This window comes from Parasteatoda tepidariorum, chromosome 3, assembly GCF_043381705.1.
Source record: "Parasteatoda tepidariorum isolate YZ-2023 chromosome 3, CAS_Ptep_4.0, whole genome shotgun sequence".
NCBI lineage: Eukaryota > Metazoa > Arthropoda > Arachnida > Araneae > Theridiidae > Parasteatoda > Parasteatoda tepidariorum.
The window spans coordinates 62,888,678-62,905,013 of NC_092206.1; the positions used below are offsets into that span (position 1 = coordinate 62,888,678).

At 26.7% G+C, this 16,336-nt stretch overlaps 2 protein-coding genes across 11 annotated transcripts in view; one reads left to right on the forward strand and one right to left on the reverse strand.

The window, feature by feature from the left end:
* Positions 1 to 923, forward strand: part of LOC107439544 (kinetochore protein NDC80 homolog) — a 33,495-nt gene extending 32,572 nt beyond the window's left edge. For both annotated transcript variants that reach the window (XM_043039433.2, XM_071178731.1), the window contains one exon: positions 665 to 923. In XM_043039433.2, coding sequence (XP_042895367.1) covers positions 665 to 733 — 69 coding nt within the window. In that variant the 3' untranslated portion in view covers positions 734 to 923. The remainder of the gene's footprint in view (positions 1 to 664) is intronic.
* A 258-nt stretch (positions 924 to 1,181) lies between these two features.
* Positions 1,182 to 16,336, reverse strand: part of LOC107456278 (cytosolic carboxypeptidase 1) — a 169,935-nt gene continuing 154,780 nt past the window's right edge. For all 9 annotated transcript variants that reach the window (XM_071178727.1, XM_043039430.2, XM_071178729.1 and 6 more), the window contains 9 exons: positions 13,944 to 14,176; positions 12,957 to 13,080; positions 12,798 to 12,869; positions 12,203 to 12,305; positions 9,136 to 9,265; positions 7,111 to 7,227; positions 6,851 to 7,027; positions 1,778 to 1,917; positions 1,182 to 1,423 (listed from right to left, as the gene is read on the reverse strand). In XM_071178727.1, the coding sequence (XP_071034828.1) occupies positions 1,327 to 1,423; positions 1,778 to 1,917; positions 6,851 to 7,027; positions 7,111 to 7,227; positions 9,136 to 9,265; positions 12,203 to 12,305; positions 12,798 to 12,869; positions 12,957 to 13,080; positions 13,944 to 14,176 (1,193 nt within the window). In that variant the 3' untranslated portion in view covers positions 1,182 to 1,326. The remainder of the gene's footprint in view (positions 1,424 to 1,777; positions 1,918 to 6,850; positions 7,028 to 7,110; positions 7,228 to 9,135; positions 9,266 to 12,202; positions 12,306 to 12,797; positions 12,870 to 12,956; positions 13,081 to 13,943; positions 14,177 to 16,336) is intronic.

The following is a 16,336-nucleotide window of genomic DNA, read 5'->3' on the forward strand; positions in this document are numbered from 1 at the left end:
CATGGCAAAATACAAAATTTGAGTGAAATTGGTTGAGTAGTTCCCGGAAAATCGAGTTTTAAATATGCAACTTTTCTAAAATTTGTTTTGTCAGGTATTATTCAACCGATTTTGCCTTGTAAAATGACAAATTCTGTACTTAAAGATTAAAAATTTTTTCAACTATTATTTAATAATATAATAAATATTGACTAAATTTATTCTTCATCTGGAATTACCCTTGAATAAACAAATTTTATAATTGTTTGCTAAAATTTTTCAATTAACCTAAAAAGTTCCCGAGATACAGCAAAATAAGCAAAGAGTAAAATTAACATTAAAGTGTCCGAACTTTAGATTGCTGTCCTGGTCAGACTATAGGATCCATATTTCCCAGATTACGGATACCCTCTATATTGTGGGGATCAGAAATCCAAATCTGTCGTAAAGAAAAAGAGTGTTTATTCAGATAAAGTATGTTTTTGCATCTGATTTTGTAAAATATCGACTGCACTAATTAGCATATTTGAGGTCACGCTCTCAAACCATTATGAATGAGTCCCGGAACGTGTAGATCCGATCAATTCATCAAAAGTTATTCAAGGTAATAATTTTTTTAGGCGCACTGTGCATACTTTTGAATTTGTGAACAATAGTGATTTAATTTGTTCTCAATATTTTGCAGGAGTATGGATTTGAAATTGTAGCAGAATTGCAAGAACTCATTACAAAATATAAGAGAGAAACCGAATAATTTCTTTCCTGGAACACTTTTATATTTATTCCTGTTTCGCATTGTTGATGTTTGTAATTTTGCATTTTGTACAGAAATCTATTATATTTTCTACTCATTCATTTTAACACATATATGTATTTTTTTGCATTAGAAAATAGTTTTATATATTTTTCCGTGACTTGTTATATAAAATTTTGTTCTTCTGTAACTTGTTACGATTTTCAACGTATCTAGGATATTAGTTTCTGCGTTTAAAATGTTTATTTTAAAATCCTTGTCAAAAGTGAACTCACTAGTGATTATAATTTAATGTTAATAAGGAGAAGAAAATCTAAATATTTCATATTTTTTCTAAATACATATAAAACTAACTGGGTGAATGTTTTTGTTCAAATGAAAGCAGATTTGGGATATAGTAGAGAAAGTTAGTTATGTGAAGTGTTAAAAATCATTCATAACATACACGTTACGCAACAAAATTATTTATTTAACATTTTAGATAAAATACTTATTACAGCTCATCATATAATAATCAATTTCTAAATCAGAATATACAAACAAATTTCTGTATTGCACAACTTTATATAATTTGAAAAGAAGCAAATATAAAATCAAGGAGGCAGGTCATTTTCATCTGATGCTTCTATGTCATCATAACTTTCAGTTGAAGATGAAGTAGTATATTGTTTTGGTCTAAATGTTTTAATGCTGCAAATAAGAGGATGATTAGAAAAATGAATTTAAAGAATTTCTAAACAAACAGTCACATTTTAAAAATCTGGTTCTAAATTCTTTAATGAATATATTAATGATACAGTAAAATTGAAAATACTCATTCCCAATTTTAAACATTAATATATTGAAGATAAAATTATCTAGTGGTAAAGTATGAAATCATAAACAAATGGAGCACTTAAAAATATTGCAACAAAGAAATGCATTACTTTTAAGATTACTTCAAGATTTAAAAAATTTCTCCTAAAATACTTAATATCGAAACATTAGGTTACGCAAAATAAAAAAATTTCTAAAAGAAGTAACAATTTTAAAACAAGTACTTACTCAGGTGAGAGTAATAAATTAAGATCAATGGGTATTGAGCTTAACACCAAATTTGTTTCTTCATCAATCTCTAATTTTTCGAAACACAGGCACAGCTTAGCTCCAGTATCTTCAAGATGAGATATACCAATGTGGTAGCCCTTCAACAAAAACACAAAAGATTACAATTTAGTTCTTTATTTTATAAGAGAAATATGCATCTGTAAAATTCCTATTAAAACGAAATTAAGCTTAAATAACATGGGTGAAAACCTTGCTTAAGGTAAAAATTAACTACCATTTCAGCCACTGGGTTAAAATATGCCTCGGTTAAGTTAATTTACTTTCAAATTAACAAAATTTTGCAGCTCGTAGTGTAAAAGTTGGGTAGTGTAAAACTCTTTAATTTATACTTAATTTTGTTTTAATAGGAATTTTATAGGTGTGTACTTTCCTTTTAAGACAAAAAGAAGAAAAAAAAACTTTTTATTTCTAGGATATTCTCATTAACTGATATCATCAATGATTTAGGTGCAAAGACTAAGAAATCAAAGAAGATGAAGTTTGATTTGCTAAGTTCTGTTTTGTTAACTAGGATTTATTTTCACCGATTGCATAGTTTGTCAACAGAGGTAGTTGCAAATTGTGAAAAATGTAAGATATTTTTCCAGGTGCATATGCAAATATTTGAGTTGGAATAGTCTAACAGTTTTCTAGTCAGAAACATAATTCTGATAATGAATTTTTAATTTGAAATTTGGTGGTTAGTGAAATTTAAATTTAGTTGCCACTCCATTTTATTGTTTTTGGGAAACACTTTATAAAACACTATATTTTAATTTCTAGTGCAAAGGGAGAAAGGGAAGAAATTCCCAATTACAACTAAAGCTTAAATGTTATTAAATTTCAATAAATAACTAGGTAATTTACAAAATTAATGTACAAAATAAATAAGAATGCTGATTCTTATGATTATTGATGATGTGCCAAACCCCAAGGGTTAAGGAGTTTTTAGAAAACTTCTAAACAAAAACTTCTTTTGAAAAATTTCCTCACTTCAAAACTAAAAGATAAAACCTTAGCAATTACTTTTAATGGGTTTTGAAAGAGACTTTCTAAAAAACATTTTTTTTTTCCATTTTATTTAGAAACTTGAGTTTCATTCAATAAAACTTTGAACACATGACATAACAACATATTTCAAGACTTATCCTATAGTTAAATAATCAAAAAATATTTTATTTATTACTATCTTATTGTCAGATATAATGTACACTAACATGGAAAGCTGGTTCGTGGAGAATTTGTCATTATCACAGAAAGTTTTATAGCTTTACTCCTTATATACTTTTTTTTCCAAAAAATCGCAATTGACTTTCAGGCATTGAAAATTCAATGGACAGTGTGATTTTTATAAAAATGTTTATTAAATGTTAGTATTGAAATGGTTCTGAGTGACTTAGATTTTAGATGTGCAGACCAAGTATAAGGTAAAACGAAATAAGTCAATAACAGGGTGGCCACCCACCTGGAAAACCTGGAATTATCAGGGAATTTTTTTATACTGGAAAAATCAGGGAAATTCGGATAAAAACCTGGAAAAATCAGGGAATTTTAAAGAAAAGCTGGAAATTTTTTCTTTGATAATTTTTTAAATTTCACTAATTCAAATTATTTACAAATTTTCTTAATTTAAATTATTTCATCCATTATACCCACTTTTTTTTAGACAGAAATGTATCTCCAAACAGTTGAAATATCATCAACTTAGCGATACTTTGCTTGCATCAAAATTTGCTCCATTACAGCTCTGTTAAACTAGAATGACACATAAAATTCTTCCACGGTTGCTAAACGAATGAAGAAACCTTTGACCGCTATGGGACTGTGCAATTGTGGTGGTGGTGGAAGAGGGTATTAGGATATTAGCTTCTGTTTTTAAATTCTGTCCTAGGGCTGAATCCATTTATGGCTCAAGTTTGTTCTGATGCTTTCGTGGTAATTTTTTTCCATTTTGACTAAATGTTTTTGTATTTTTAACTTTATAAAATTCTCCAAAAATTAGTTGGTTATAATTTAATAATAGATTTTATGTTGCACTCTTTTTCTGAAAGTTTTTGTATTCCCATTCAAAGAAATCTGAGAATTTTTTTTTTCTCAGCAAACCAACCAATCACACAATTTTTCACAATCGCTAACAGCAATGTGTTTGTCGACAAATTGTTGCATTAATGCTATTTTTTCTATTTCATTTTAACCTTTTATAACATATTTTCATTTTTTTAAAAAAAGGTTTTTTTTAAGAACTAACTATATATTAATATTTAATTTTACTCTTTTGTTGGTCAATATTTGATTTTTGATTCAAAACATTNGCTTGCGTAAAATTTAATATCGTGGAAATTCAGCTTTTTTGGCTAATGCCATCCCTGTAGGATTTATTTTAGGATTATAGGATAGGCAACAGAGGTAGTTGTAAATTGTGAAAAATGTAAGATATTTTCTCAGGTGCCTATGCAAATATTTGAGTTTGACATGCAGCAGAAATCATTGTTTGAGTTTTTTTAGTCAGAAACATAAATCTGGTAATGAATTTTTTTTAATAATTTTGAAATTTGGTGGTTGGTGACCACCCTTTTTTATTTTTCTTTAATTTATTTTACTGTTTTTGGGGAACATTGTATAAAACGCTATATTTTAATTTCTTGTTCAAAGGGAAGAAATTCCCAATTACAACTAAAGCTTAAAGCTAGGTAATTAACAAAATTAATTAGAAATTAATAATATACAAAATAAACTAAGAGGCTTCGCCCCCTGCTCGCTGGCGCTCACCAACCACCGGAACTGCTTTCGCAGTTCATTTCGGATTGCTTTGCAATCCGGTGCTCGCTTTGCTCGCTCATTGGATACGTTCTTAATGTCTAGCTTTTGTATACTTTTTTGAACACTGAAGTTCCGAAAACTTTTCACTGTAGAAAATTCTAAACCTGTGCATTTCAATATTAATTGGAAATTGCAAACAGTTCACATATTTTTCTTAATCACACTATTCTAAATTTCAGTTGTTGAGAAAAGTAACTGTTGTAAGTTTTGTTTTAAAGTCTTTCCCACCAGAGGGCTAAAACCATGTGTTGTAAAACAATATGAAATAGTACTGAAAGCCGGATGTAAAGCATCGGCTTCGATGATGATAATTCTGTGAGAATTCACCCGATTAGCCATATAATGCTCACTACGTGCTCTTGCGTGCCGAAGCCTATCAACTAAAACATATTAGCGTTTTATATAATATAGATTAGCCATATGATGTTCACTACGTGCTCTTGCGCGCCGAAGCATATCAATTAAAAATGAAAACTTTTGCCAACGCGAGAAAAGAAATATCGGTTTTATTGATGCAAAAGTACGTATTAGCGTTTTATATAATATATATGAGAATGCTGATTCTTATGATTATTGATGATGATGATTCTAATTGGGCAATTTTATACAGGTCTTAAAATTAAATGACTATTTATTGAGAAAGGCTTTGGCATTATATTTTAAAAAAAGGGTTATTTGTGTATATTATTTTAATTCTGGCACTTTTTTGAAATAGTCTATTAAGATTTATCCACTTAAGGAACAACTCTTTATTAACAAAAGAGTCAATTGACCATGTATATGCAATTTTCATATTAATCCTCTGATCAAAAATTTTTTCACCATTAAATTTTGTTTCTTCGCATTTCTTTACCATCGCAAAAGTGCACCAAGCGTTGAATTCCAAGCAAATGTGCCAATCCCAAACCCCAAGGGTTAAGGAGTTTTTAGGAAACTCCTAAACAAAAACTTCTTTTGAAAAATTTCCTCACTTCAAAACTAAAAGATCAAACCTTAGCAATTACTTTTAATGGGTTTTGAACATTTTCACTATTTACCTATTTTTTTTCATTTGTTATGGAACTTTTTCATTTTATTTAGAAACTTGAGTTTCATTCAATAAAACTTTGAACACATGTTGTATTAATATTTTAAGACTTATCCTATAATTAAATAATCAAAAAATCTTTTATTTATTACTATCTTATTGTCAGATATAATAATGTACACTAACACGTGAAAGCTGGTTCGTGGAGAATTCGTCATTATTACGGAAAGTTTTATAGCTTTACTCCTTATATACTTTTTTTTTAAAAAAAAAAAATCGCAATTGACTTTCAGGCATCGAAAATTCAATGGACAGTGTGATTTTTATTAAAAATGTTTATTAAATGTTAGTATTGAAATGGTTCTGAGTGACTTTGATTTTAGATGTGCAGACCAAGTATAAGGTAAAATGAAATAAGTCAATAACTAGTTTTATATTGTCAAAGAAAAAACTGCTAAATTTAAAGAAATATAAGCGGGTATGTTTTATAATCGATATAGAAAGTTTTTAAAAAATAAGTGTTTTTCGAACAAATTTTGTCAAAATAAAATCTGCGAAAGGGTCGAAATTAGTCACAAAAGTCAATAAATTGTTTGCAGAAAGTTTTTCATTTTATCTAAGTCTGCTTATAGTTTGAAGTACTAAGATGAAACTTCAAAATTTTTAAGTGCAAATATAATGCAAGCACAGTACAATTGTTACTTTTGTTTGAGAAAGTTTAATTGCTTACTGTTTTAACTTTAATTGATTTAGAACAAAACCATGCACAAATTTTTCAATTAACTCAAATTAAGGTTTGCGGTTTGAACTCTAAATTACTTATAATGCAATAACTCTAATTTGACTCATAATGCAAAAAAAATTGAATGCTTACAATTTCAGTTGATGTTATTAACTACAAATGTTCAAAGTTTGAAGAAGTTCAACTGCAAAATTTAACTTGTAGTCTGCCAAAGTTTTGTACAAAATTTTTTGATTCATCATCAATAGTTTATAAAAAAATATGAAAAGTTACAATTATAATCAATACTGTACTTTCATTATTTTTTTAAAAAATTAAAAAAAGAGCATTTTTTAAGTTTCAAAAGTAGAGAAGTGACCCTCATAAAAAAAGTTTATGAAGACTTTCCCATACATGAAACAATTCACTACAACTATCCAATTTTTACTAAGAGTAATCTTACTGCATATTTTCCTTGATTACAGCCACCGTATGAACACTCTAAAGTATAACTAAGTTGTACACCAAATTGCCTCCACACAGTCACACGTCCAGTGGATTCCCGATTTCTTTCAATCGCAAAGTTACAATAATTCAAACAAAAGGTTGGGGCCATCTCGTGCATCAAAACTGGCAAGATCTAGTAAAAGAAAAATTATTTTTAATGAGTTTAGTATCAATTTAATGAAGTATTTTAGTTAACAGAAGGATAATTTTTTATACTTTAAAACATTCAGAGAAAGGTTTTGTTTCATCTGTGGGCCACCAAGACTGCTCAGGGTTGCAGCCAAAAAAGAATGCATTACTTCTTCGAGAATGTCCATGAAAATCGCAAAACACCTGCAAATGAAAGTACTTAAACTTAGTAATTCAAATATGCCTGTTTGATAAATATAAACTACTAAAATATAATGCTTAAATGCTATCCTGATTATCTCAAGCACAATGAAAACCGAGACATAGCAGGTATTATCAATGTGATTATTTATACCTCACTTTTATTGGACCAAAGAAATTATTTTGTCTTGATTAACAGTTTGTTAAGCTTTGTTTGAGAACTTTCATGTTGGATAGTAAGACTAAGTACGTTTTTATGCATTGCTGTTCGTCATGGCGAGTGCATACGAAATTTTAAACGATGCAGGTGATTTTGAAGAGATGAATTTAAATATAGTGGAAATGATACTTGTAGTGGAATGATACTTGTAAGTAACTTTATGGAAGAGAATAGCTGAAATGATTTAGATGCTCAACTCCCATCTGCCAAAATTGCTTGAAATAACTTGTGATGATAAAACTTTTGATAATGAAAACTGAATGCTATTTAAACAGTAAAAATTGAAAGATCGTGTTAAAACCTACTAGTTATACTTCATTTCATTACTTTACTTTTCATGACAAAATTAGGGGGGGAAGGGAAATGCAAGAGGTTTCTTAGCCAAAGAACCAGGGGGGGAAGGTGGGCGCACGATGCGCCCACTTACAGCTTGGGGAGGGGGGGGGAATTTTTTACACTAAATAAAACGAATAGTTTGGGGGGGGATGGGGGCCACTGCAAAGAACTCCCAATTTAATAGCATTGGGGAAAAACTGTTTAGTTTTTCATACAGGAAAGCAATCAGGTTGTATCCTAATCTGAGTCCAAGGTTAAGTAAAAAATTTATATTTTTCCTAAAAATCTGTAATGTAGCGAAAGAATCTTGTTGACAATAATATGCTAGTAATCTTGCACTAATTTTGGTAATTATTCACTCAGTGGAATAGGAAAAAAATTATTATAATTATTTAAGAAACACTTTTTGAAGGTATTTATAATTTATTTCATTGTTTAGTTTTCCAAAACTAGCTAAAGAAAACCAAATTCAGACTTTAAAATGGAAAATAATGTGTATTAATGCGTATTAAAATTAAATATGTGTGTATTTTTTCTTTTAAAAAAATACTTAAAGTATGCTTATTTCTTTAAGAAATAATTGAGACTTTTATTATTTTTAAAAAAAAAAAAAAAGCTTTTTATTGATATATTTTTAATAACTTGTATTGGTATAAAAGTTAAAAATATCATTTCAATGATTTAATGGTAAATAAATCAAGACATTGAGTCAAAAACGATTAATTTTATCTCTAGAATTGCTTTAAAATTATAAAAATATTTTAAAAAATAGCTGTTTAAGAAAATTTTGTCTTCATTAGAAACTTGATGTGTGTATAGATATATAAAATTAATTATCATATTTTGCCCTATATACCTGTACTACATGAGTTTTCCTCCAAAATTTGTATTTAAACATTGTATTTTGAATTTGCATTAGTTTTAACATTGAATTTGTATTTCTGTAACAGTAGAATTTGTATTTAAAAACAAAAAATGCATCTTTAAAGCAAAAGGAAAAAAAAAAAAAAAAGGTAAATCAAAAAGAAATCTTAATTTTAACGCATTTATACACACACGTTTTTTTGTGTAAAAATGGTGTTGAAAAGCAAAGTGATGCATACGTGCATCACTTTGCAGTGAAGGATATATATTCACATCAAAATATCTAATTTAAAAAATAAAAAAATTGAAACAGAATTTTTGAAACACTAGACCATTTAGAAAGCACCTGTGATAAAAAAAAAAAAAGGTGATACAAATTCCTTATTAAAGAAAAGCGAAAAATCATTTTTATACATATAGTGACATATATGATAGAATATATTATACTAAAAATAATTGAAAGGTTCTATATAATTTAGGTAATAGCTTACCAAGGGTCGTTTATTTTTCGATGCCAAATAATGTAAAAGAGATTTTGTGTAGTATATGGTGGGGTGTAACCGGCAGTTTGGTGTAATCCATTGGCGGTTTAAGTCTTGCCCTGACAGAGAACAGCGATGACTGTTTAAAAATTAAATACAATTAACTAATATGATTAAAAAACATTTTTTTTTTGTTAACAACAAATTTTATTTCATTCAAAAAACTTTAACAGTATTAAGTATAAATAAAGCCTTGAAAAATGCAAACTTAACTTAATATACAAGTAGTTTAGTGACAAAATATTTTATACATGAAAAATGTGGAGTAAAACTTTAATTAAATATTAACATGTAAAGGAAGCAACTTTTTTAGAAAAGCACATTTTGATTAGAATGCATCCCTTGAAAATAGCTCTAGTGGGATCTTAACAACCATCTCTCTCCAGATAATATCTATATAAATATCTCTAAAAAATTAATTGTACAAAACAATAGTTTAATTAAACAACACACTTAAAATAATAGTAGTTTAAAAATGGATTCACTTCATAAAAGTTTTTGTTTAATATTTATTTTCATTAATGCATATTTTTTTAAAATATGCATTTATTTTAATCATGAATATTTGGTTTTTGACAAATATAAAATTTACCTTTAGCAATTTTAGTAAAACATACTATATTAAATAAAGATTTGTGATACAGTTATTCCTTTTATTAAGTTCAATTATGACACATAATAACAAAAGGTAAATTAATGAATATGATTAATTAAAGAAAAAAGTAAAGTCAACATTAGATTTTTCAATAACCTATAGTTAGTAGAAATGAAGAAGAAACTAAAATAAATCTACTTAGATATCTTTGAAATTAAAGAGCCACATTGTTTAGGGACATGTAAATAAACAATGAATTATGTGTTTAAGAGAGGAGCTAAAATACAAAATATATTCTATGGATAATATAACAAATTCTAATATTACACAATCATATTTGGATAATTTGAAGTGAAAAGGGAAATATTCAAAAATTGGAGTAATATATATTCTTTCAAACATAGGGTATAAATGGAAAAGATTAGCACCACAATCAAATATTTAATACGTGAACTAGGTGTAAGACTGTAAAAAAATTTTTTCATTAAATAAAACAATTAACACAAACATATTTCAATTAATGAAACTAACTCAACTATTCATCACTTTATTATTTTTTTTAAAAAAAGAAGATATTTTTGATTGTGTCTTTCAATGCAATTTTCTAAAATTCCATTACCATTTTTGTTGATAAAAATGTCATCTTTGCTCTTTCAATTATATTGATAATGCATCGATATGCATTGATAATGCATATTGATGACTCAGCAATTTTCTAATTCTTTTTAAGTTTTTTTTTCTATTCCATTTTCACCGCTTCTTTTTCAGCTAATACTATTGACTTAAAATGTACTTTACTTTTAGCAATGCTATTGTAAAAGATAAGAAACAATATTTAAAGCAAAAACTCAAAATGTTATATCTAAAATACATACATACATGACTCTAAAACCAAAGGAACAGCTCCACTATCAGAAAAAAACCCACATTTTAACTCTTTCTTTCAACAAGCAGTAAAATTAGTTACTGTTAAAGGGGTATGTCAAAGCTTGAAAAAAATGGGTGACAGGGTCATAGTGAATGCAGAGAGAATGATGAAAGAGAAGAAACCTTGCTTTTGTTTCTCTTAAGGAGACTGTATTTTTAACAGAAATATTTTTAGGGCAATCATACAGAAAAATTGAATTATTCACAATTTTTTGACATTTTTTATAAAGAATTCTAGGGCCCCAGCAAAAATTTTGAATTAAACAAGTTAAAATTTGGCTGCATATGTTTAAAAAAAGTACTAAATAATTGCTATTGAAATTATATAAAGATTTAAATGGTGTGAAAACAGGATTATTCAAGAGAAAATCAAATAAGAAAATATTAAATCAAACTAAAAAACAAAAAATGTCAACCAGTAAGGAAAGTACACTAAAATAAATAAGTAACTAAAGGAAAGTAATTATAAAATTTTACAATAAGAAGGATATAATTTTTTTGTAAATCAGTTATTAATAATTTACATTGGAAAAACATTTTGCAATGAAGTTTTTAAACAGTTAAAAAGCAATTATTTCGTTGGTCCTTTTATGAATTAGTTCTATAAATATAAATTTAAGCAGTGAAAAATATCTCATTCAACTGTTCCAGAATAATTGTTCTAAATTGTAATTGAAACCAATTTCTTAAAAGAAGAACCGAAATTATTATTAAAAAAAAAAAGATTTATGCAGGAAATCATTTTTAATATTTATAATTAGAAGTATTAATTAACATATCAGCAAATTTCTAATGTTTTCTTAATGAGACCTTGTAAAGAAAGTATCAATTATAGTTATAACATAAAAATTTCTAAAGAATAAAAAAAGTGTTTTTAGGTCTCCTGCCTCCAAAGCTATAATACATAAATAGAAGATTAGATTACTTCTTGAAGAATTAAGATTTTTTAATTACGGTTTATCAAATAAACACACTATAATTTAATCTTTGTGGCGTGGTAATACCAACAACAACAAAAATATATCTTTTATACTTTAGTATTAATAATTTTTTTCGTATCTTGCACTGTCGATAAAACAACAAATTTTCAAACAACAGGGATGTGATTGACAAAAACACAAAAAAGAGGAAGTTTATAACTGTAGCATTAAACGTGCAAAAGAAAAAATGATATGAATTCAATAGCCAATCTGATAATGATTACATTATTATCTATTCAAATAAATATAAATAAATGGTAATTATGTTCTTAAATAAAATCTTGATTAAAATAATTTTTTTTTAATAATTTAGATAACTTTGAGTAANATCCATTATTAAAATAATATTTCATTTGATTCTGATGATTCCTTCATGGTGTTGCATTTTCTACAAACAGCAGTTTATAATATTTGAACAGCAGTAAACTACCAACACTTTTATAACAAAAATATGTAATTTAAAAATGATAAATGTTGTACAAAATGACGCAAGAACAATAAAATGCATAATTACCAGCCATTGATAACTCCGTCAGGATTTAGCATAGGAACAATTTTAAAAATATACATTTCTCTTAATTTTTCACCTTTCTTGCTGAGCAAAAAATCTAATACACCTGAAACAAATGTTATAATTAAGAATAGTTAACTAATTTTTGTTTAAAGTTTTTAACAGAAAACCATTCCATATAAACATGGTGCTTTCTTTTTAAAAAACATAATTAATAGAGAATGATCTAGGTGTTAGCATTTAAAACAAAAAGCCAAGTACAGCATTTAGACTGGTTTTTTTTTTTTTGTTATTTGCTCACTCAAAAGTAATTTTCTTAATGAAAGTTTTCAATAATAAATATTACAAAACAGAGCAATAAGCTTTCTCCAGATTTCTTTCATTTAGGATGAGTCTAAGGATACAATTCAGGTTTCAAATACAAAAATTTGAAATTATTAAATGATAATAATAAACATATTTATCTCATCACTTTTAATATTTCCTCATTTAATCAAAATTTAATTTTTGCTAAATAATAATCTACAATATTGATAAAAAATAAATTCCATAAAAATAAATGCATGCTATGATGATAGAATAAGGAAGCATAAAATACCTTTCATAACCCAAGAAGAGTTGCTTTCACCGGAATGGACTCTTGCACTGAGAAATATGTATGGGCGCTTGCCTAAAGTATAAACAGAAAAAGATTTGTTATTTTCTCAGGAAAACAAATAATAAAATTAAAAATAAATTTTAAAAAAGTGATGCTTACTATCTACTGGCTTAGAAGTGATTGTTAACAATGGCACACTATTACCAGACAAAGTTTTGCAAAGCTCATCTTTTTTTAAGTAAACAGTTGAATCATAACTATTGGTCCAGCAGTAGATATGAGTCTAAAAACAAAATATAAAAATTAAATTAAAATTTTTCGACTTTTTTTTCTTCAGAGGAGTAACTTTATGCATTTTATATCAATTGGTGGAGTTATAAATTTAGATAAATATCATTGAAAGCAAGAATAAATGCCTACATCATTAAACAGTAAAAATAATAATGTAATAATAGAGATTTTCAATTATTCATAAATTTAAACTACATTTCATAAAGTAAATAACGTCACATTTGGGAAACATTTTAATTTGTCAAATTGGGCATAATTTTGATTTTAGATTTTATTTTTAAAAAAAAACAATATATTTTTATTTAAAAAATATATACAATATTTAGCCTCAGTTTATTTATTTGGCATATCACTTATTATTTCCTAATATTTTTTTAGTATTTCTAACAAAACTGTAAGAACTTTGAAATATTAATCAATAAGAATAAAATACTGAACAATAATTTTAATTCTATGTCACAAACTTGGAAAAAACGATGCACACTTTTATATAATAGCCTATGTATGAAATAAATAATTATTCAACAACTAGAAATTTTCTAGTTATTTCAAATATTCTCTGTTTTATTTTTATGTTTTTTCCTGGATAACTGTTCTGCTCTATCAGACGTTTATAATAAATACTTCAGTCTCATTTTTTAATAGGAATCGCAAAATTCATCTAGTTTGATTTTTTGTTTAACTAAAAATGTTTAAAATAGTATCAAATGAAAACTACTACAGCATTTTGAATTTTCTCTATTTTATAAATATCAGGTTAAAGTCTTAAAATACATAATGAAGAATGTTAGTGAGTACACAAAAAACTTAAAGCAATAAATAAAAAAGAAGAAAAGAAATTTAATTAATACATACCAGAAGAGTAGTAAAGGTATAGGGATAATGATAAGCAATATAGCAAACATCATTTGCATGTTGAAAGTTGATTGTAAATGTCAAGGTGTAGAAAGGTTTGCTACGAAGAATAGAGTTTGTAGATGGGCTTTGAGTGTAATGATTTCTATAGTAACATATATTGGAACCTACTCGTGTCCAACCTTGTTTCTTTTCCATGTGATTCCTTACAGAGAACATAACAGGGCACATTCCTAATAAAAAAATTTCATTCTTTTAAAATTAAATATCAAACTAGATCCCATTGAAAGAAAAGTACTTTGCATTCATAAATTTCAATAATTAGTTTTGCTCTCCAGATTTTGCATCACTTTTACTTGCATTTTTCTTAGCTTTACTTTTAATGTCAATTTAAAACTGGAAAATTTAAAACTAAGTTGTTATTCAAAGTAAATTTAGAATAACAACTTAGGGATGGTTGTGGTTGGAAATAATTGTAAAAATTTTTATTTTCATTTCAATAAAAAAAATGTTAAACTAAAAATAAAATAAAACGTTTATTTAATTTTTAACAAATATTATTATTAACAAATATTTAATTTACAAATATTAATTAACAAATATTTAATTTTTTCTAAAAAAAAAAAGTTTTTGTAATATTTTTCAAATATTTTAATTATATTTTTAATACAGAATTTTATTGCTATTTTATTTTAAACTACATGAAAGTATTAAGGGCGTAACTCCATATTTACATTTGCTGTGTAAAATACATCAAAATTAACTTATAAATTCTACTCAATTCACATATTATTACAATACAATAATTTAAACAGAAACTTACATCATGGCATTAATTATATTACTAAAATCAGTTTCAAGTCTGCCCTTATTAGTTAGGACTTCTTTTAGAAATAAGTAAAACAGAAATAAGTCAGTTCTTTCATTGCTCATTCAGTATTTTTCTTCCAGAAAGTAATGTTTTAAATACACTCAACAACTGATCAAAACAATATTTTAAAGAGAAAAAAAGATGGGAAATAAGATAAATAAAATAATGGCTCAACGACATCGAAAATGACCCAAACACCTTAAAGATTAGAAATTAAAAGGGAGTTTCCATGTATAGGAGGCACTGGCATTTGTCAGCTGTTGAGGCAACCAAGGCCTGCAAAGGGCTGTTGTGCTGACAAAGAAGAAGAAATAAAATAATTTTAATCAACCATTTTCAACCCATGGCATATTTTTAAAACAACTTCAAAGTTTCAAGTTTCTAACCTCTATTTCAAATAAAATGTAATACAGTAGAACCTCGATTGATCGTTTCTCGTGCAACCATGCATTGCAAAAGACAAATACAAGAAAACGATGAATGAGGGTCAACATAAAATATGAAATAGACTTGAAACAGTGTAAAAAATAATGAATTTATAAAAATAATACAGAACTAAAAGATTTACAATTAGTATATAAAATTAAAAGTGGAAAATGTATGTTTTTAATGCAAAAATATTTACGATGCAAAAGAACGATGAATAAAAATATTTTTTTGTTTATAACATTTTGAAATTTTAATTTAAACATACTTTTTTCATATCAATTTGAACAATAAATTTTAACCATTTGTAACTGATTGTCGCTCTTTTTCTATAATTAGTGTGAATACAAAAAGTTTCTCATTGTTTGAAACGTTTTGTGGCTTTCTAAGGAAGATGGCACTGATTCACTGTCTTATTGTCGTACTGATTCACTGTCAAATAAAATGTAATACAGTAGAACCTCGATTGATCGTTTCTCGTGCAACCATGCATTGCGAAAGACAAATACAGTACAGAACCCGTTATCCGGAAATCAGAAAACCGGAAAACCAAAAAACCGGAACGAAATTCGTAAATTTTTCCGCCATTTTTTAAAAAAAAAAAATTTTTTTTCCCTCATAACATTTTAGGATTTTTCTTTCTTTTTGGAAAGATGTTTACCTTACTATCATTTTGTAAATAATCATTAGTGTATTACTTCGTTTTTTCTTCTTTTTAAGATTATTTCCAAATATAATTTTTTTTAGTTGGGTTTAACAATAAAAAAAAACGGCTTTTGTAAGCGATTCAAAAAATCGGAAAAGTCAGTTATCCGGAATAGCGATGGTCCCGATCGTTCCGGATAATCGGTTCCCTTCTGTATTAACTGAAAATAGTTTTTTTTTCCTTGCATCAAAATCTATGCGTTAAGAGAAAATGTTGTGCTAATTTTATTGTACAGGTAAATTAGGTTTTACTTTTCAGATTTTTCAAATGGAATAACTGTTATTTTTAAACTTCTATTTTTCTGCTTTTTGATCTATGTGACGATAACAATTCTAATGTATATACATATTTCTCATATGTGGCACCATAAAATCTGGTATTTCTTCATGT